The following is a 22,363-nucleotide window of genomic DNA, read 5'->3' on the forward strand; positions in this document are numbered from 1 at the left end:
CTTTTTTATCCCACAAAAGACAAAATAAATCAATAAAAGCAGAGCAAATGGTGCATAAAATTGTCACTACTGCAGACTTACAAACCAAAAATACTGGGAATACTTCACCACTGGGAAGATGACCTCATAGGAGCTCTTCCTGGCACTCAGCTACTTGAGAGGTACAGACCATCCAAACAGTTCTCATAAATGTGAATAAATGCAACATCAGAAGCCAAAGCAGATATTATATGAAACTCCTTGCAAATTTAAATTCCTGTAAACCAAAAGGGCATTCCCTAGGGTATAACTATAATGGGAAATAAGCTTAGAGAGGAATAAATAAGACCAGGTTAAGGAAGGGTTTTAATTGTTAGATCAAGAATTTTGGACTTAATTGGGAGGCTTGTGAGAGCAGGAAAAGTTGAGTCACGTGTCCTGAAGATTAATCTAGAAATCAGGTGCAGAGTAGAATTAAGCGAGGAAACAATACGGTGGGAAGGCCATTTGAAATGCCATCATGGGGTAGACTGATGAGATTGTAAATAAAGGAACTGCCAATATGATACCAAACACATTTAATAATAATAATATCTATTGAGAGCTTCTTATGTGCCTGACACTGTTCAAACTGCTTATATGTACTAGTATTAGCTATGCATTTACTGTGTGTTTACTATGGATATATACTCTTATTATCCCTATTTTACATTTGAGAAAACTGAGGCACTAAGAGATTAAATTATCCGTGGTCACAGAGAGCTAATGAGTATTCACTGTTCAGGCCCCATGGTAAGTACTGAGAGTGACATTAAAGGAGCCCTCTTCCAGAGGTGTCCTGAGTGCACTTCTCTCCAACTCCATGGCCACTGTCTTATTCCAGGGCAGAGGCTTCTCTTCTCTGAAACGGCCTCGAGCAGCTTTCCCTGGCTGAAGACTTGCCAGCCTCCAATCAAGTCTCTGCCCTCACCAGAGTCATCTTCCAAAAGCCTAAGGCTGCTCACATCGCCCCTCTGTTCAAAATCATTGAGATAAAGTCCAAAGCTCATACAGCTCTCATAAGGCCCTATATGATCTGGATCATTTTGCATTCTAAGTTCCAGACATGAGACTTCATGCTCTCTCGTTTCTGGGATTTTGTACATGATGTTCTTTCAGCTTAAAATGCTATTCCCCCTTCTTTCCACCTTCCCTGTTCTTCACTGACTAACTTCTACTTATGCCCCCATCTAATCTGAGAGGTGACTTTTCTCAGAAAGTTCAGTGGAACACCCTAACCCACATGTGCCTTAGGCTCCTCCAATGTGCTTGAACTGTACCCTGTACCATCTCTAATTATACAGCATTCTAATGTCATGCTTTAATCATTGGCTTACTCAATATTAAGCTCTGTGAGGGTAATTACCTTGGTCATTATTTTATACCCAACACTTAGCATGGCACCTAGTATATAGTGGGCTCTGAATAATTTTTTTTTAATCAAAGGATAAACAAGGATTGAATTTGACAGGATATAAAAAACAAAAATGAGAAAGAAATCAAACTTTCTTCTCACACATTAAACCTAGCTAGTGCCATTGACAACATTAAGGGAGCATTTAGGAGAATTGTTTAGAAATTGTTCAGTTCAGATTAGGCCCTAATGAATATGGTGTTAAAATGTCTTCCAAGAAGAGATGCCCTGTGTGCAGCTGGAATGATGGAATCATGGATCATTTGTGAGTCTGGAGATTTAACTTGGTAATTCCCGAAGAGTCTAGTATTGGTTTTCAAAGAGAATTTTGCTTTCCTCCTTTTTTCTTGGTAGTGTTTGCCTACATTGATTGTGGTTTTATTTAAGACAGTGAAACAGAAATCAAAATCATTACCAGGTAATTAAGTTATTACCAAAAATAATCAATAACTATTGCCAAAATTATTAAGTATCATTGCAAATATGATCATACATAGAAGAGAGAATTAATTTTGTCTGTATGGTTCAGAAAGTTTTCTATTTTATTAAATTTATTGGGGTGATATTGGTTCATAAAATTATATAGGTTTCAAGTATAAAATTCTATAATACGTCATCCATATATTGCCTTATGTGTTTACCACCCAAAGTCAAATCAGCTTCCGTCACAATATGTTGGACCCTTGTATTCTTTTCTACCTCTTCCCTCTGGTAACCTCCATAGCATTATTGTTTGTGTCTGTTTTTGTTTGTTTTTCTTGTTCACTTGTTGCTTTCAGTTTTATATTCCACATATGTGTTTTTCAAATCATATGGCTCTTGACTTTTTCCATCTAACTCATTTCACTTACATGATATCCTCACGATCCATCCATGTTGTCACAAATGGCAGTATTTCATCTTTTCTTGTGGCTGAGTAGTTTTCCATTGTATATATATGTATGTATATATATCATATCTTCTTTATCCAATTATCTATCAAAGGACATTTCAGTTGTTTCCATGTTTTGGCCACCATGAGTAATGCTGCAGTAGACAGAGGAGTGCATAGATCTTTATGAACAAATGTTTTCAAAAACTTCAGGTAGATACCCAGAAGAGGGATTTCTGGGTCATATGGTAATTCTATTCTTCATTTTTTGAGGAACCTCCATACTGTTTTCCATGGTCACTGCACCAATTTTCATTCCCACTAGACGTGTATGAAAGTTTTCTTGTATCTTTTTTATTCTGCTGTTACTTGGTTAGGTCCTGAATGAAAGGGTGGATTTCAGAGAAAGAAGCCAGAGCTGAAATGATCTTGATTCAATTACACAGCAAATAGAAATGCTATTTCTGATCTTGCAAAGAACAATTTTGGCTTTTCTATATATCATTATCTGATAAGGACTCAGTAAAAGGTGGATGAAGACTTGTGAATGCAATTACAGTCCCATAGCCATACCAAGCCAAAGTGATTCTGCTTCAGTCCACAGAGACCTGACTAACAGTTAAATGCTTTTAGGGTGAGATGTGAATCTGTCATGCTAAAAGCAGACTCTGAACTAGAGAGGTGTGTCAGCAGTCTGGTTGTCAGGTAGCTCCTGCCAAAGGACATGTGGGTATCTGTTCTATAGCCTGAACAATGACCTACCCATTTTCTTCTAGCTAGCTCTGTGAGGAATTTCTGTGTTTGACTGGACAAGTAAAAATTCTGCGTTTTTGATGGATCATTTAGAAGGGTGTGTGTGTGTGTGTGTGTGTGTGTGTGTGTGTGTGTGTGTGTATTCATGTGTAGCTTAATATTTCACCATAATGCAAACAAAATTCTTCCTTTGCTAGCCTCCATATCTACAGGAATAAGATCCTCTTTTAAAAAGACCTGAAGGATTACTGGAATAAACATATCTGGGCCTAAACCCCAGTTTTGCTTCTTGTGAGCTGTGTAACTTTGGATGAATGAATAAAGAAATTATGATATATATGTATATGAATATTATTAAGCCTTAAAAAAAGAAAGAAATCCTGCCATTTGCAGCAACATGGATGAACTTGAGGACATTGTGCTAAGGGAAATAAGCCAGATACAGAAAGAAAAAATAAAAACACTATATGATCTCACTTACATGTGCAATCTAAAAAAGTAGCATATATAGAAGCAGAGAGTAGAATGGTCATTCCCAGGGGTGGGAAGGTGGGAGAAATGGGCACGTGTTGGTTAACAGATACAAATTGCACTTATCTAGGATGTATAAGTTCTTGAGATCTAATGTACAGCATGGTGTATATAGTTAATAATACTATGTTGTATGCTGAAAGTTTGCTAAGAGAGTAGATTTCAAGAACTCTCATCACAAAAACAATGGTAAACGTGGGAGGACATGGTATGTTAATTAGCTTGACAGTAGTAATTATTTCACTATGTGTATATATATAATACATATGTATATCGAATCATCATGTTTACCTTAAATATACACAATTTATTTTTATTGTGTAAGTTTCAGTTGTACAACATTATAATTCAACATCTGTATATACTACAAAGTGATCACCCCCCAAAATTTAGTTACTATCTATCACCATACAGTTGACATCCTCCCTACCTTTTGCCTACGCCCAACCCCTTTCCCTTCTCGTAACCACTGATCTGTTCTCTCTACCTATGATCTGTTTGTTTTGGAGTTTTGGTCTGCTCGCTTTTTTAGATTCCACATATGAATTAAATCATATGGTACTTGTCTTTTTCTTTCTGACTTACTTCATTTAGCATAATGCCCTCCAGGCCCATCCATGTTGTTGCAAATGGCAACATTTCATTCTCTTTTATGGCTGAGTAGTGTTCCATTATATACACGTAGTGTATACTACATCTGCTTTACCTATTCATCCATTGATGGACACTTCGGTTGTTAACATATTTGGGGGATTGTAAATGATGCTGCAGTGAACACAGAGGCGCATATCTTTTCCAATTAGTGTTATATTCTTTGGATAAATACCCAGCAGTGGGATAGTTGGATTATATGTTAGTTTTATTCTTAATTTTTTTTGAGGAATCTCCATACTGTTTTCCCTAATGGCTGCACCAATTTATAATCCCACCAACAGTGTATGAGGTTACTTGTTTTCCACATCCTCGCCAACACTTATTATTTCTTGTCATTTTGATAACAGCCATTTAACAGGTGTGAGGTGACCTCTCATTGCATTTTGATTCGCATCACCCCTATAATTGATGAATGTTGAACATCTTTTCATGTGTCTATTGGCCATCTCTATGTCTTCTGGGGAAAAATGTCTATTCAGATCCTCTGCCCATTTTTTAATTGAATTGTTTTTGTTGTAGTTGAGTTGTATGAATTCTTTCTATATTTTGGATATTAGCCCTGTATTGGATGTATGATTTGCAAATATCTTCTCCCATTCAGTAGGTTGTCTTTTCATTTTAATGATGGTTTCCCTTATATGTGAAGTCAGATCCACAAAAACATTGCTAAGACTGATGTCAAGGCGCTTATCGCCTGTTTTCTTCCAGCAATTCTGTGGTTTCAGATCTTATATCCAAATTTTTAAACCATTTTGAGTTAATTTTTGTGTATGGTGTAAGATAGTGGCCTAGTTTCATTCTTTTGCATCACTTTAAAAAAATAAATAAATAAAAAGAACTTGGATAAGGGGAAGGGTGATGATAGAAATAAAGGAAGCCTGCAGGAACTGGCTTCAGGGGGAAAGATAAAGCAGTTGTTAGATAGAGTATTGACTTTGAGTGCAAAGCCCAGAAGGCTTTTGGAAACAGAGGGCTAGAGCACTGGAGAGGATGCAGGACTGGATATTTAAACCCGGGAATCACTTTTAAAATAACCTCATGAGGCAGGGCTGCCTTTGTCTCAAACTAAGCATGTATGCATTTAAACATGTGTCACTATACAATCCTAACACTGACAGAGAGAGCATGGGCTACATTAAAGAAGTGATTCATAAGGTATAGAATAGGCAGAGTTACTTTTTGAATAATTTCTTTCTAAGTAGCAACACTTTTTCCAAAGTTATTCTGAATAAGCATACTAAAAGCAAAATTATTCTTCAAGTTGAGCTACCAGCAGAGCCAATTTTTATACAGTTTCCATAATTCACCCACGCGAGCTGACATTGCCAGAGTCTGTCCTTCCAGACCGATGTGTTTAAATAGCATCTGCCAGGAGTGGCTGTGGAGCAGCATTTTAATGGGTCCCAAAGATTTTCATCAGAACATGCTGGTCTCCAGTAACAGTGCCAGTGGTGCCTCCCAGTTGGTACTGCTGACACTTTCCTTAGCAGAGGTGGCCATGTCACAGGCATTTAAGAAATACTGAGAGTAGCTGCAGTTGGAGGTTGGTTAACAAATGAAACCTTGAAGACCAAGTGGTGACTTAGGTTATTTTAAGCAGAGATGCAAACTCCGTGAGTAAGGAGTGCAAGCAGCTTCTCTCTGAAGTAGTGAATATGTTAGGGAACAAGAGTCTAAGAGAGTTCGGATTTAGGCAAATTAAAAATCAGAAGGCTTCTTACATAGGTGACAATTTACGAGGTAATTAGTCACATTAAATGAGGATTCACCATGGAATTTCTTCAAACAGCCAGTTGCCCTCATCATGTATTTGATTAAAATTCATTACCCACAACATCTTTTACATAAAGCATGGTTCCTCATGTTGATTTCAACTGATTTAGTTCATTATGAGGAACACTTCTGCAGAGGGGATTCATTCCTATAAAATTAATCATTTACCCTAATAACACATGAACTGGAAATAAAGTTTGTCTCCCCTTAGCTTATGCCCTTCAGACCGTCGTGTGAGCTACAAGTTTGCACACTAACTGGAACCTCCTAAAGCCTGAGCTCCCACTCTCTCAGCCCCTTTTCTTTATTCGGGGAAAAAGGGATACATGGTTCCCTGCTTCCCTAGGGTGGTCAGCCTGTCTTTGACAACATATTAGGACTTGGACCACATATCATGAGAAAATAAAACACAAGGTCCTAATTCTGAAAGTGCCCCCCCCCGCCCCAGCAGAGAGGCCAAGCACAGTATTGAGGGTCCCTTATAGGGAAAGGTTTGTATTTATGGAAACTGAGTCTCAAAGAAGAGAAGAAGCTTGTCTGAGAAACTATGGCCTCAACTCCCACAAAGCCAGATAGAGACGTTAGGGTTTCAAATTCTGCCTCAGCACTTCCAGACCTGCACACTCAAGTGAGTAACAAAACTCAGTTCTCATTTAGAAACGTACAAAAGACAGAGATCTTCAGATTCTAGGAACTGTATTCTGACCCTGTAAGTTTTTTAAACCTGTAGTTTGGGAGACAGTTTAAAAGGCAGAGAGCGCTAAATGGCAAAAATCATAATTAATTAATACCTTACTTTAGTGTGTTACTTAATAGCCTATCAATTCCCTACACCTCCTTGTTTATCCCTTTCTGTCTTAGTTAGCAATGCTGGAACAAAATTCCACAGACTGGTAGCTAATAAACAACAGAAATTTAATTCTCACAGTTCAGGAGGCTGGCAAATCCAACATCAAGGCATGGCTGTGTTGTGTTGAAAGCCCTCTTCTTGATTCAGAGCCAGCACCTTCTCTGTGTGACCTCATGTGGAGGAAGGGCTAGGGAGCTCCATGGGATCTCTTTTATAAAGGCCCTAGTCCCTTTCACAGGGCTCCACTCTCATGACCTAATCACCTGCCAAAGGGTCCATCTCCAAATACCAGCACATTGAGGGTTGTGATTTGAACATATGACTTGGGGGTCGGGGAGCACAGGCATTCAGACCATAGCACCAGCCTTTCAGCACACTTAACAAACAGACGACGATATGTGTGGAGAAAAGCTGGTAAAGGAGGAAACATGACTGTGCCAATATCAGAGGTCATTATTCCAAAAGACAGGTGCAGAAGGCATTAAGCATCAACATACATGAGAGAAAAATAAAGCCAATGTTGCTGCTGTCCATGGAAAGGCTATATGAAATATAAAACAACTCTCTCTCTTCTAGTACACCTTCCTTTGTATCACTTAGATTACCTGGGTACCTTGGCCGTAGCAGGCACTCCATACATGTTGATTGAATTGGACCTAAACAAACAGAGTCTAACAGAAGTTTTCAAATGTAAACTGCTGTGTGATGCTTAAAATTTAAAAACAATAGTAGGATGCCATTCTAGTGAGTATGTTCTTGCTTATACCTCCTAGCACAGATAAAGGCGGGCCAACTTGTCTAATAATGACAAGGTACTGTCCCTGATCATTGCGGGGGGCTGTTTCCTCTTCCTCCTCAGCCAACTGAAACCACTCAGCCACATGCATGTCCTATCAAGACTCACGGTGGAAACTGCCTCAGAAATTTTGGAACTTTTTTTTAAATAAGGTAGAAAAATACAAATCACATTGAGCTGGTTTTTGTTTGTTTGTTTGTTGGCCTTTTTCCTTTCTGATGCATTCTGTGGGTGTGTGAGGCAGCTCAACTTGTGTAGGCATCCGCCTAGAGAATAGCTCTGGGAACACTGACAGGTCCAGCTGCTTATTGCTTTGTTTAAGGGTATTGGGAGCACTCCATCCATGAGGCTCACAGCAGATGCCCTAGTCTTCCTCTGATGTTGCCTAAAAAGTACCTTTTGAAAATTATTAGCAAATTAAAGGAGGTGAAGGCATTTAGGACTAAGTTCCAGTTAGACAGAGGTCAACATAATAACCTAATATCTACTGAGCTCTTACTTTGTGCCAGGCATTGTGATAAACTTTTTACATGATCTATCATCTATACTGCAAGAAAAGGAAAACCTGACCAACAGTGTCTTAATCCCCAAAGGCATTTGCTGTTTATTTAACAGGAAGTCTGGAGACAGACATCCCAGGCTTAGCTTCTCAAGATCAACAGTATCATCGAGGAGAAAGCTCTTTCTCTTTTTCATTTTTGTCATCTTTAGTGGATTGACTTTCATCCTTGGCTTCACAAGATGGCTGCCACTGTGCCAGACATCACAACTACATTAAAGACAGGAAGGAGGGGGGAACAGGAGGCACCAAGAGAATTTCCCTTTCTTATATATTCCTTTTATAAGGAAGCACAATTTTTTCAGAAGTCCCTTAGCCTATATCCCATCAATCTCAGCTATAGAGCTACATATAGCAAGATGGTTAATAAGAAGTCAAGTCATTGAGGTAGAGTGCCTTCTAGAGATTGAATCCAAGCTATATTACTTTCTTGGTAAATTCACCTCTTTCTGCCTCAGTTTGCTCACATTTAAAATGTGGACCACAATAATACTTACCTCAGGTTGAGTGTGGAGATTTAGTGACTTACTACTTGTGAAGTACGCAGAATTTGGCTCATAATAAGCATTTGGAAAGGGGTAGCTAAGATGCTATGAAGCCAGCAGCTTCATTTATCGGATTGCATTTCATGGGTATTATCCTGTGATTAGTCAAATTGCCTACTAATTCTCCAATAAGAATGCCAGGACGCATCAGCCTGGGATGCCCCGAGAGCTGTCCTTCCAAAGGCAGATTGCCATGGGACTGACTGCCTAAAGATCCATAGCTCTTTGCATAAAAAGGAATCATGGAAGGGGCACTCAGCTGAGCTGGAGACGAAGCGGGAGAAGAAGTGGGCAGGTGTCCTGAGACTGAGAGGCAGTGGTGCAACTGTTCCAGGGCTTCCTCTGCCATTTGGGCAATTCTAAGTCTATAAAAAGATCCCTTGAAGGAAGAGGTTCCGAATCAAAGCAGACCAATATCCTGAGCTTTCTTAAGTTCTAATTGTTTCCAGGGGCTGTAAGGTATGAGAAATGACTTGATTGTGATTTGGGCCTCTAGGAGGAGGTGAAATGGAAGGAAGGGTCTGCAGCTTCCCTCCATCTTGACCAGGCAAGAGACCATTGCATTTTACAAACACCCAAGCACAGACTTTTTTGTTTTTAATCCCATGAAAAAAATTGTTTGAAATGTCAGTAACTTTTGATTGAACAAACCAGAGGGCCCACTGTAGCTGAATTGAGCCCCCAGGACAGAGGCTATGGTCAACAAGCCCATGATTAAGTGTAGCGAGGAAAGAATCTGTCTGGGCTCTGAGTCACCAGAGTGGCTACCTTTGCTTAAAGTTGACCACCACAAGCCAAGGTGCACTCCCTCCACTACCTGCTTTGGAATGCCTGAAAATCCTACTAGCAACGTGAGGCCTGGGGAAGGACAGCCTGCCCACCAAAGCTGCCAGAGAAATGTGTCCAGGTCAGTCTCTAATCTGGGTTCGGGTGGCCCAAGGACCAGCTTTGGCCTCACTGCCCCAGCAGATCCCTGTTCTGCTAATATTGAGATCACTGGAGGGATCCCCTAGGAGTGGGCTGCAGGGCCCCAGATAGAGCACAGGCCACGCATACTTCTTAATTTATCATAGTTCCCTTTTTAGACATTCTTTGTGGGCCTGTGAGTGTAGTCTTGCTCTGGGCCCCACAAATGTTGGAACTGGGCCTGTGGAACCTGACCTTGTTCAAGTTCAGAAAATCCCCTGCTACTTGAAGGAGGCATTAGGTCTTCTTTGCCCATCTTACTATCTACTGCACTTGCCCGTATCCACCTTCAACCACAACGCAACTGAAGAGAAGGTATGTGCCCTTCCTACATGGTCTCCCTTTCCACTGCCCCCCATAAGAAATCCCCATATGGCATCTTCAGAATTTCAGGTCTGTTGTCATCCTTGCTCAATATCCCCAACCCCCACCCCCGAAGCTGCCCACCACAGTCCCAACCAATGTAAGGATAGTGAGTTTTAGGGGGCATTTGACTGACAAAGACAGATGTTGCTTCCAGGGAAAAGAAAGAAAATGGTAGATTTTTTCCCCAGGAAGTACAAGATTCTCCACAAATGTTATTCTCTCATTCACATTCACAGCACCCACGGGGAGTCTGGTGATACCATTTGTCCTGATTTTATGGATGGAGAAATTGAGCCATACACTAGGGCTGCAGGTTCTGATTCGGCAGCTGGAACACAGAGTGCTTTTCCTCTTTTTTGGACTAGAATTGTATCTCATTTCCATAAACAAAATACTCAGGAGAATATGGCTTTTCTACTTCAAACAAATTTCTTCTTGAACACAGTTTGATGGCTTTGGGGCATACACATTCTCTCTAGACATATGATAGCTTTCAAATACCATATGGTTGGACCAGACTCTGATTAGTAATGGTTTTGCAGATGTTAGATGAACTTCTGGAGTGTTTGGTACCCTTCACAGCACCAACCAAAGACAACATGGGGAATTTCTATAAGTGTAAGTGTTTCAAACAGTGGGTTCATGCAACCTAAAGGACACTAAGAACTAGCTTTGATATTAACAAATATATATCATTTTCAGATTATTTTTTTACTCTGTCTTTCTCTCTCTTGAATGCTTGCTGAAGTTTAGTCCATTCAATGCAGGAAGGGAAGGCAGCCTGATTGACAGTCAGCATTTCAAGAGCTGGTGACTGTGGTCTGTGTCACGTAGAGAGAAAGGAAATCTTTGTGATCTCCCAAGTAGAAACAAGCAAGCAAAAATAGCAAATAAAAATTTCACATTAGCTGGTGGGTTTTACAGAACTTACAGACAAAGCAAAGGAGGGGTGCATTTCTGCTATCATGGCCCAGCATATAAGCCGGAGAACATTTCTCTTTTGCAAAGGGTAGAAAATCCTTGTTTTTAATCGATGAGTATTTATTGAGCACCTTCACTATCCCAGGCATTAAGACACACACACACACACACACACACACACACACACAAATAAGCCATAGTCCCTATTATTAGGGCTCCCAGCCTGATGGGAAACAAGCATGGAGAGAAATTATGGCTCAGTACAATGTGTGCTATAACTGAAGTTTGTATGAAGTGCTGTGGCCACACAGAAGAGAAGGGCTCTGTCAAGTTGGAGAATACTCGTAGCGGAGGTAAGCTTCTTGAGTCCTTATCACTGGGGTGGTGAGAAGGGAGTCAGGGTGGGCAGAACAGCAGGTGCAAAGGCAGGGAGGCAGACAGTCAGAATGTTTCATGGACGCACAGTGACTCAGACTGCTAAGATCTAGGGGCTCGTGAGGTATGGGATCAGGAAATCATAAAAGGTATTATGTGTTATGCCACGGAGCTCAAGATTTAACCATAGGACCTTAGGAAGCCTGTTAGGCTTAAAAGGAAGGAGATGGTTCATATGGTCAGATAACTTTTTAAAAGATCATTCTGGTGCCCCACACTAGAGAATTCATTAAGGAAGATAGAGAAAAACTGGTGATTGATTGCCTTACAAGCATATGGCCCAGACTTCAAAATCACCATTGCATTTCCTAGTACAATACAGTAAAGTGGTTAAAAGGTTAGCCTGGAAGAAGTTTCAGGTTCAAGCTTCAGCTCTGCCATGTAGTAGCTGAGTGACCTTGGGGAAGTTACTTAACTTTTCTGAACCTGTTTCATCATCTGTGAAATCAAGATAACAATGGTGATTATGATTAAATGAGATGATGCATATAAAGTGCTTAGCATAGTGCCCTGCGTAGAGCACTTAGCTCATTCACTCATTTTATATATACCTGAGGTGCCGAGAAACATGTATACAAGTGGACTTCGGTCAACGTTGCTCAAGCAGTAGTTCGCCATAATCAGAAATGTTTGGATGCTGATGGTATCCACTTGAGCACCTCTTGTAATTGCAGAAGTCAAACATGACTTGTATTCATCTTTTGTTATCAGTATATATTGAGTATTACAATTAATAGTTTTTTCCTTTCTTAAAATATGTGTACATTTTTTGGCACCCTCCGTGTGTGTGTGTGTGTGTGTGTGTGTGTGTGTGTGTGTGTGTGTATTTGAATTCCTACTGGCAATGGGGATATGTGGTAAAGAAATCCACTATAGTCCCAGTTCCACACCAATCTTAGAGTCTAAAGGGGGAGGCATACATTTTAAAAAGCTTCCCATAAACAGTTACATAGTTACATGCCAATTTCAGTGCTATGGAGTTAAGATACAAGAAATTGAGCACATATGGGGGTGGAGACAGGGAGGATGGATTTAGCAGGAGAATCAGCAAAGGCCCTGAAACTAATACTGGAAGGATAAATAGGAGTAACTGGGGCAGAGCAGAAGGAGAGCTGTTTAGGCAGAAGGAATAAAGAGGCTGGTGTGTTTGAGGACCTGATGGGAAGCAAGGCTGGGGTTGGATCACAAAGAGCCTTCTTGGCCTCAGTGAGGATCTGAAGTTTTCTCCTTAGTACAGGGAGAAGCTAGTGCAGGCTTCCTTTTCTTCCCTCCCCCCTCACAGGCCAATGATATGGTCCAGTTGGCCTTTTAAGAAGCTCGCAGGGGTGGGTGGCTGTGTGGAGTAACCGTTAGTAATTACTTGGCGCACAGATCTTCAGCAGCCGTGGGGCCTCTGCCAGGCAGGCCTGGCGTGATCCACTGAGACCACAGGCAATACTTGCACTAACTTGGCAGCCACAGGAGAGGCCTTGACTGTGTTTTGATCGAGTTTCACTGAGTTTGCCAAAGCTTTGTCACATGTTTTCTCAGGTACTTGACAAGCCAAGGACAGGAAAGGACATGTTGGGGGTAGGGGGTGGGGACAGGGAGAACAGATGAGCAACACAGGTAATCTCACTGCCTGGGACTCTGGCACAGGCTCAGGTTGCTGCTCATGAAACCCAGGAAAAGGTGACAGTTCAGGGCACTCACTGTCCACCGGCTGTTGATGTGGCAGACCCACATTCCTGACACCCGGTCTGGCCAGAAGGTGAGAACACGTGCAGAATGCAGCCTTGCTAGCCTACAGTGTCCTGTAACTCCTCTCAGCACTGGGAGAACTCACCCACCTGTCCCAACCCCCAGCCCCCAAATCCCTCCTTTAGCAAGGCAAGGAACCAGGGGTCAAGCTAGACACAGTTCTTTCATATGTCAAAGAGATGTAAAGAATGATATTGGTCTGCCCTATAAAGGACAATATACATGGAAATGAGGAATTTTCTATCCAACTACACATCTGCTTTTCTTATAAGCGACAATCTGTCAGCTATTCTTGCAACATAAAAGCTGACCAAACTTCAGGAAAGACTGCCATTTGTAAACATGGAGGGAGGAATTTCAGATTTAGTTGGTTGTCATACCCCTAGACCTCTCATTTGGGCCAAGTCTGAAAGAGTTCCTTCCTTGAATCAATCCATTTCAGGTATGTGGGCCTTTCATTGCCAGGCAGGAAACACCACATCTGACAATGTCTCTGTTTTAGAACAATGCTCATTTACCTCTAATTTAGAGATTAATGTGTTAAATTTCTTCATTCTATTTCCTCTGCCATTTTCTCAAGGAAACATTAGAACTAATTCTTTGCTTCAAAGAAAAGTGGCTTTCCTCTACGTGGGAAAATATATGGGGCACTGCATTATTTTAACTTCTTCAGTGGCCCAGGCTGACATGGGCTCCTCCTTATTACTCTGGAATGATAGTTGCTACAATATGTTCTCCCAGCCTCTTGGAGACCAGGGCACAGTGTGGTGGTGGGGGGGGGGGGAGGTCAGGGGGTGGGAGTTCTAGTTCTGGCTTGTCCCTACACAATTCTTTCCAGACAACAATGCTCAATTCTTCCTCTTAAATGTACAAGTTCAATCACATCACTTCCCCTCTCGCTATCTGTTTCCTCACTTAACCAATGAGGGGCTGTCCTTGCTCATCAGTTAGGTCCTCTCTAGCTCTACAAAATTTTTTTTTAAATCCTGAAGAAGTATATATATATATCTTTAGCTTTTTGACTTATTCAGTTTGGTATTCCTGTAGAAACACAAGTCCTACGTGTACGCATAAGAAGGCAGAAATGATATTTCCTCAGTGATTCTGAATGTTCATGCACTAATCTCCAATGTGATGGCATTTGGAGATGGGGCGTTGGGGAAGTAATTAGGGTTAGATGAGGTCATGAGGGTGGTGCTTTCAAGATAGAATTAGTGTCATTATAAGAAGAGACACCCTCCTTCCCTCCCTGCCTCCCTCTATAAGCACACACAAGGAGAAGCCACATGAGGACCAGCTAATAGACAGCCACCTACAAGCTAGGAAGGGAACCTCTCACTAGAACCTGATTGGCCCACACTTTGCTTGAACTTCCAGCCTCTAAACTGTGAGAAGTAAATTTTTGTTGTTAAAGCCACCCAGTCCATGGTATTTTGTTCTGGCAGCCTGAGGTAACTAGGACAGCAAGCATTTTCTAGGACAGTCATGGAGCCTGAGCCGTGGGTATTTTCATGCTAAAAGAAGCCCCATCCCCATTCAGTGAGAGCAATATGGAATATACCATCAAATAAAGCAAAGCAGAGGCTTTTATGTTCTTAATGTTTAACTAAACATTAAGGTTTAATGTTAATTGTTCAAGTGAAGATAACCAGTGTTGTTACACAATTTCATGCACTGTTGTTTTGTTAGGAGTAGAAATCGCCTGAACTAGACTGTAAAGTACCTTAAATAAGTACTCAGTAAATAGCCATGGAAATGAATGACCACTTCCAGTCCCCTTTAATGTACGAAAGGAGGGCAGGAGTTATAAAAGTACATTAGAATTAAATAAGAAAACAGATATCATCCTGGAGCATGTTATTTTTAGTACTATAATGAATCCATGGTACAGCTTTTAGCTCCGCTGTAAATGACAATGCAAGTGTCACCCTGAATATCATATACCTTAAATGGTATCTCATGTGTTCTCATCCTTTCAGAACCAACTCAAATATCTTCTCCTTGTGGTTTTTCTAAATATCATTTGAAAATGACATTTCTCTATTTTTACATTCCATGATCCCCATACAGAATGTATTCATCTTTCCTCAGGGCTCCCATTGCAACTTGTCTTTACTTCCATAAGGCATTTATCGTATCATATTACAGGAAGTTAGGTATCCATTCCATCTTGCTAGATAGTGAACTGTCTGAGGGCAAGGCCATGGGCATAGAAGCTACTCCATAAAAGCATGAATGAAAGAATGAATGACTCATTCCTCATTCATCCAAGACTTCCAAAAACTGACTCAGCTACCTCTTTCTGCCTCTGTCTGCCCATCTATGATAGCAAACTATGAAAAGTAGTAAACATTGTCATTTTTGTTTTTCTGTCCTCAGAATCTTAAATGAGCCCTAAGAGCTACCAGGATGCAGAGCCAGTAAACTCCAAAATCACATATGAAGATCCCGTGTTTTAATAATATTTGTCCCAACTGTTGTTTTGTCCACATTTCAAAGATCTCTTGATTCGTCTTTATCCTGAAATTGTTGACACGTCTCAGCTGCCAAAAATCCACCATAATTTCATGGACTACTATGTGGCCTAATTTGGGAGGTCCACTAGTATGTTTACTAGAGGTTAACTCTCTTGTAGTTTAGTCTTGACCAACTCCTTTTAAATAAAATAAAACCAATTATTTTAATGATAATCCAAATGTTAAGTTTAGTTAAATAATGAGAACACTGTGTTTTCAGGATAGATTCTGGAGCCGAGCTTTTCATCTGCTACTGAATCTATTGTGCGGCAGAATGAAGAAGTAAACAGTTTTATCCCGCGTGCCTGACTACCCCTCATACGTCTCTTCTCTCTTCCCTTGTGCTGGCATCTAGTCCACGTTCTATTCCTTATGAATCTTGATCATGGTTGGCCATTACCTCAATGCTACCCCCAAAGACATCTCCTCAGAGTATGGAGGGTTTAACAGTTGAAGACCTAACAAGACAGAAGGCATAGGGATGTGTCATGGTAGAATGACATAGCATGAGGTTGACTTTTTAAGCAGGATACCTGACCTCATATAATAGCCATCCCTCAGGCAGCTATGATGGATATTGCCATTCTAAGTGGTATATAGAAGATACTAGAGAGATTCTGGAGTATTTCGTAGTAAGTTCTTAATTTATTTTTCCTACCTCCCTCTTTTTCTTCCTTTTTTCTTTCTACAAGTACTTATTGAGCACTTACTTTGACCTAGACACTGTCCTAGGCTTCAGGGAAACAACAGTGAGTAAGACCAGGTCCCTGCACACTGTGGAGCTTATATTCTGGTAGAAGAGACAGATAATAAATAGCTAAATGAATAATATGTAACTTCAGGAACAAACTACTTCATTTTATTAAAACCAAAAACAAGCAAAGGGTATGGCAGTTCCTAATAATATTAAACATAGAATTACCATATGATCCACCAATTTCACTTCTGGGTATATTCCCAAAAGAACTGAAAGCAGAATCTCAAACAGATATTTGTATATTCAGATTCATAATAGCATAATTCACTGTAGCTGAAAGGTGGAAGCAATCCATCAAAGTCCATTAATGAATGAATGGATAAACAAGATGTGGTCTATACATATAATCTAATATTATTTAACCTTAAAAAGGAAGGAAATTCTGACACATGTTATAACATGGATGAAACTTGAAGACATTATACTAAGTGAAATAAGCCAGTAACTAAAGGACAAATACTGTATGATTCTACTTACATGGAATACTTAGAGTAGTCAAATTCATAGAGACAGAAAGTAGAATAGTGGTTTCCAGGAGCTGGAGAGAGGGAGGAATGGAAAGTTGCTGTTTAATGGGTACAGAGTTTGGGAAGATGAAAAGATTCTGAAAATGGATGATGTGATGGTTGAACAATAATGTGAATGTATTTAATACCACTGAACTGTACATTTAAAATGGTTAAAATGGTAAATGTTACGTTATGCATATTTTAACAATTTAAAAAATTTAAATCTTTTTAAAAATAAGCAAGGGGCTGGAGTGGGAAAGATTAGGATGATCTGGGAAGCGTCCTGTAAAGAGGAGGCGACATCTGAGTAGAGAGAAAACAACTGGAACAATGAGGAGAACATGGGACGACATAGGGGATTACTTTGGGATTTTGTTCTAAATGCAACAGAACACCTTTGGAGGATTTTGATCAATTAAAAAACGTGATCTGATTTACCAATTTAAAAGATCATAGTGGCTGCTATGTGAAAAGCAGAGTGAAAGGGAGGAAACCTGGTAGCCAGAAGACTGATTAAGTGACCATGGCAGTTGTGTAGGCATGTAACTGGTGGCTCAGGTGATGTTGAGATAATGGGGAGGTAATGCAAAGTGGTTGGATTGGGATGTATTTTCAAGGCAGAGTTATCATGATTTGTTGATGGATTTGATGTGGGGTGTCAGAGGTGATGTCTCCATTTCTAACTGAGCAACAGAGTAAAGTGAGGTGTCATCCACTGAGATGGAAATGACTAGGGGAAAAGCTGGTTGTGGAATGGGCATGGGGAGGGAATCAAAAGACATTTTATGTAAAAAGTGAAATCATGAACCCAGTATCTAGCAGAGTGCTAGCACATAGAGGCCATTTATTAAATATTTGAATGAATGAATGAAACTGAATGGGTAAATGGAAGGAGGGAGGAAGAAAACAAACTAATTTTAAATTTTACAAAATATAAAGAACATTTTGCAAAATGATATGATCTTAAAGACCCCAAGCTAGAATTTGGAAGAATTGGATTCCAGCCTCAGAAAATATATACAAACCTCAATCCTTCTTTCAGCTTTTTTTTCTGGAACTTCTCACCTTTCCTCCTCAGCAGGGAATGTACTCACACCTTTACTCATCCCAACCAGCAAGCCCATAGCTCTTGTATCCCTGTGTGTAAATGCAGAGCTCACAACCCTGGGGCAGGGAACAGCCAATTAGGAAGCTCCTCTGACAGCGAGCAGCCAATTAATAAGCTTCTCCAGCTCTCCACTCACACAATTCATGCTTTCCCCACTCCCAACACTCCACTCTGGGCATCCCTCCCCACAGGCATGTGGAGCAGGGCCCTCAGCAGTCCAAATTCCCATAAAGTCAGTCCCCTAGAGAGTCACACTTTTTAAGGGCACAGTTTTAAGCAAGCAGGCAACAAGATCAGTTCATTCCATGTTTTGGCTGGACTTGCATTGACTGACCCACTAATTGCTCTTACTGAGCCTTCAGGCTGGTTCCTATTGATAGCCACAGAAAGCGGAGAGCAATTCGTGGGAAGAGACTATTTAAAAGTCACCTTCACAATTGGGTAGGCACAGTGCAAAACGAGAAAGATCCGTGAAAATGCTGGGAGACAGCCTTACCTCTCAGCTTTTCACCCATTAACCACTTTTGTACTGGCTCTTCCACAGGACTGAGGGTACAGAGCGTGCCTACAGTAGCCCTCTTGCCTGTATCTCATCCGGAAAAGATTACACCGACAACGGCCATCTGGACGAGCTCTCCACAAAGCTCTCCTGCCTTCCCTACCAGCGAAACGCCCAGCAACTCAGTGCTCCCTGTCACAGTGTCACCGGTGCAGACATCTCTGCTCCCCAAGAACGTTTCCTTAGAGCCCAGAGAACAGGACACCACCAGCCCCACGTTGACTGGGGAAGGCACAAACTCAGACCTCTTATCAACAAGCGGTGGGGTCCGCTTAACACCCACACCCGGGGAACACAGCTCAGGCACTTCCGAGGTGAGTGTGCCAGCTACAGGGTCGCAGTCCCCTGCTGAGTCTCCTGCACTCACCTCCCCTCAGACTTCAGCCTCATCACCCTCACCCCTACCAACCTCACCACCAGAAGTTCCTTCTACCTCCATCAGCGCCAACCACAGCTCCGCTGACACCAGCACCAAGCCCACAGGAGCTGCAACTACACCAGAGGCCCCAGCGGAGGAGCACAGCTCTGGCCACACCCCCACGTCACATGCCACCTCGGAGCTGGTACCCATGGAGACAACGCCCCAAACAACTTTGCCAGACAAAGTGACCTGTATTCTGGTCGACATGGAGACCACCACCGCCTCCCCCAGGGTGATCATGCAGGAAGTGGAGCACGCGCTAAGTCCAGGTGAGTCTGTCTAGAACACCCCTTGACTACACTGAGATGTTGAGAATGCAGTTCAGTTAACCGGACACGGTTGGTTAGGTTTGGATTTTGGAACATAACGTCTGAGCTGAAGTATAATTCAGAAGAATTTCCACAAGAGCACAAACTTTATTTTTAGTCACTAAGTAATTTCCACATTAATTAATTAATTTCCTCATTAATTGTGGCCAGTTGCCAACGTTGTGACTTGTCTTTACATACGTCACAGGGAATGTAAACGAATGAGACTCTATAAGCAAAGGAATTGAGAGCAGAGCTGTTGATCAAGCTTCCTAGGTTTCAATTCTGGCTCCTGACCTTGGGCAAGTTACTTCATCTCTTTGTGCCCTTATTCTTCCTCATCTGTAAAATGGGAATAAAATTTTACAGATATGTAAAATTTTACATCTCTATCGTATATGGTTCTTGGGGAGATGAAATGAGATGATATAGAAAGCGTTTATAACAGTTTCTGGCAGGGAGTAAGTGTGCAGGAGATGGCAGTTGTTATTATAATAACAAAGTGCTTATGGAAACCATGGAAACCAGTCCAAAAGAGTAGGGTGGGGGTGTAGAGAACTTGCCTATTCTTTATAATCGCTGATATATTTCATGGGAAAGACAATAAATTTTACAGGACAGTGCATTTATTTTTATTCTCCCAGCAACCCTGTAAAGTTAGAATTATTTTTATCTTGATTTGGCAATCTCAGAAATTATGATGGAGAGAGATTTAGTGTCTTTCCTGAGGTCACATGTATCTGACATTGACGTGGAGACTGTAAATTTTAGGGCCCTGAACAGGAAAAGTTTCTAGTGGAAGCATTTGGAAACTTGATTGAGAAACAGGAAGGTGAGAACAGCCAGAAGATGAAAGGGGAACAGGGAACTGTGGGTCCATGCCTGGGCAGCTCCTGCCTTGGGTCTGAAGTGAGGGCAATGTGGGTTCCTCTGTGCCAGCTCCATTCTCGTTAGCACCCTATTTGTGCCTCCAGCCAGCACTTATCACATGGACCAAGCCAAGCACGACCACCTGGGGTCAAAGGAATGGCTGTGACAACAAGAAAGTAACATCTTTAACAACCAATTAATGAACAACCACTATGAATGGACACTCTGTTAGTCACTGGAGGTGGGGAGACAGCTAAGATTCACAAAACGTGATTCCTCGTGGATGAGCTCCCAGTTTACTAGGGAATAAAGTCCCAAACAATTGGAAATTCTTATTTCAAAGATCCAGTGTATCAGTGAGGGTCCCAATAAGAAAGGGAAATACAATCAAAAGGTTTGGCTGGGTTCTAGGGGAACCACAGGGGATCATAATAGCAGAGCAGTTATGCGTAAGGCTTAGGAGGAGAGAAGAGTAACCAGAATCCAGAAGGAAAGTCTTATCAAATAGACCACCTTGACTGGAGCAGTGATTCTCGGTTGAAAGACACAACTAACCCAAGGCTAACCTCCTGAGAGTGAAGGGAATCAGTACTCTAGCCTCACTCTCCCGCTTCCCTCTGATATGCAGCAGGAAACCACAGACAAGGCAATCCATTGATGTGGTGCATACAGCTCAGCCTCCTGGAGGCCTGTTCAGAGAGTGAAGTATAGAAGGGTGGAGAGTGGATCTGGAGAGGCAAGCAGAAGAAATCTGGCACACCCAATTGGAACGTGGATTCCCCCACCCCCATTAGCACCCTGTTTATACCTCCAGCCAGCACTTACCACATTGCATTTAGATGAGTATTTTCTGTCTCCATCTCTGTCCTAGCCCCCACAACCCCCACTTCTGCCTGATACTTTCTGTGCTCCCAGTATGCAGGTAACATCTGTAACATAAACTAGCCACTGGGAGCAGAGTGGGTGTTGACTAGACTCACTGTCTGAAGGACTGTCCCTAACGAAGGTACCACGAAAGTGCATGCTTGCAAGCAGTGGCCTCAACTCTTCCATCTTTCCTAGTTCAGGCCCATCACTACCATCTGTGTGCGCAGCTCTTCAGTTTTCTAACTGATCTCCCTTTTGCCACTCTCTAGCCCCTCCAGGATACTTCGGACAGGGTAGATCCACAAAGTATGAACTTGGTATGCAAGAATCTCCCTAAACTGATAAAACCTACTGCTTTCCATAAGTGCCCTAGTTTCATGCATTTGGTTATCCAAAACAGTCCTATTCCAGTATTCTGCCTTGTGTTTTAAACTATGTGTCTTGATTTCTTCAACTCTAAGCCAGCAGGGTCAAGAGGCACAAAATTAGGGACAGAGCTGGGTCATGACCCTTTGTAGTTCTAGGGAGTACGACCCCCAGTAGCAACTCCAGAGTAAATGAACGAAGGAACGATTGAACGACTGAAGAGATAGGCACGGCAGGTTAGAGGGAGATCACTGATCGTGGGCCAGAGTCCACTTCACAGACCAAAGAGGATTTATCTCTTATGACCTTTAAAATAAAATATATATATATATTGTGCATCTCCCAGGACCCTGCGCTTGATGCAACAAAGCATAAGAAGTATAAGACCTGTCCTTTGAGATTTTATAGTTTAAGTAGAGGGAAAGGGCACAAGTCACTTTCATACCACTCATTAGTTTCTAATCTGAGAATGAATCGAAGTGGGTGAAGGGACCTTGAAGCAGATGTGATACAATGTGTTCATTTCAAAGCTGAAGAAATTATGTCCCAGAAGTTTGGAGTGCTTTACCCAAGGTCACTCCTCAGTGGCAGAGCTGGGCCGAGCCCAGATCCTTAAAACCACAATCAAGTCTTCTTTCAGCATCCAGTGCTACTTTACTACCGGTCTCAGCCCTGCACACCAAGTGGCAGCTGAGACTGTGCTCACAGATTACTCTTTTGGGATGTTCTTGTTCACAGACTTTTGTGCTGCCTTAATAGTGGCAGTGATAATACCACACTTTTGTTCAGCGTCTTGTCTTTTTCTCCGTGGATTCACATAGCATGTTTCTGTTATTCCAAGAACTCGCCCATTCATAGTCACCAATGAGTAATTCTAAAACAAGGTAAAT

The 22,363-nt window shown here is 41.5% G+C and overlaps 1 protein-coding gene and 1 long non-coding RNA gene across 2 annotated transcripts in view; one reads left to right on the forward strand and one right to left on the reverse strand.

Moving 5' to 3' along the window:
* The window catches only part of LOC308503025, a 34,410-nt gene extending 16,272 nt beyond the window's left edge, over positions 1–18,138 (reverse strand). The window contains exons 1-2 of the long non-coding RNA XR_013994122.1: positions 18,000–18,138; positions 2,284–2,458 (exon numbers count right to left, since the gene is read on the reverse strand). This is a non-coding gene — a long non-coding RNA (uncharacterized lncRNA). The remainder of the gene's footprint in view (positions 1–2,283; positions 2,459–17,999) is intronic.
* Positions 1–22,363, forward strand: part of PARM1 (prostate androgen-regulated mucin-like protein 1) — a 97,842-nt gene that overhangs the window by 42,284 nt on the left and 33,195 nt on the right. The window contains exon 2 of the mRNA XM_081061740.1: positions 18,627–19,331. Coding sequence (XP_080917866.1) covers positions 18,627–19,331 — 705 coding nt within the window. The remainder of the gene's footprint in view (positions 1–18,626; positions 19,332–22,363) is intronic.

This window comes from Rhinolophus hipposideros (assembly GCF_964194185.1).
Source record: "Rhinolophus hipposideros genome assembly, chromosome: 1".
NCBI classification, from domain to species: domain Eukaryota; kingdom Metazoa; phylum Chordata; class Mammalia; order Chiroptera; family Rhinolophidae; genus Rhinolophus; species Rhinolophus hipposideros.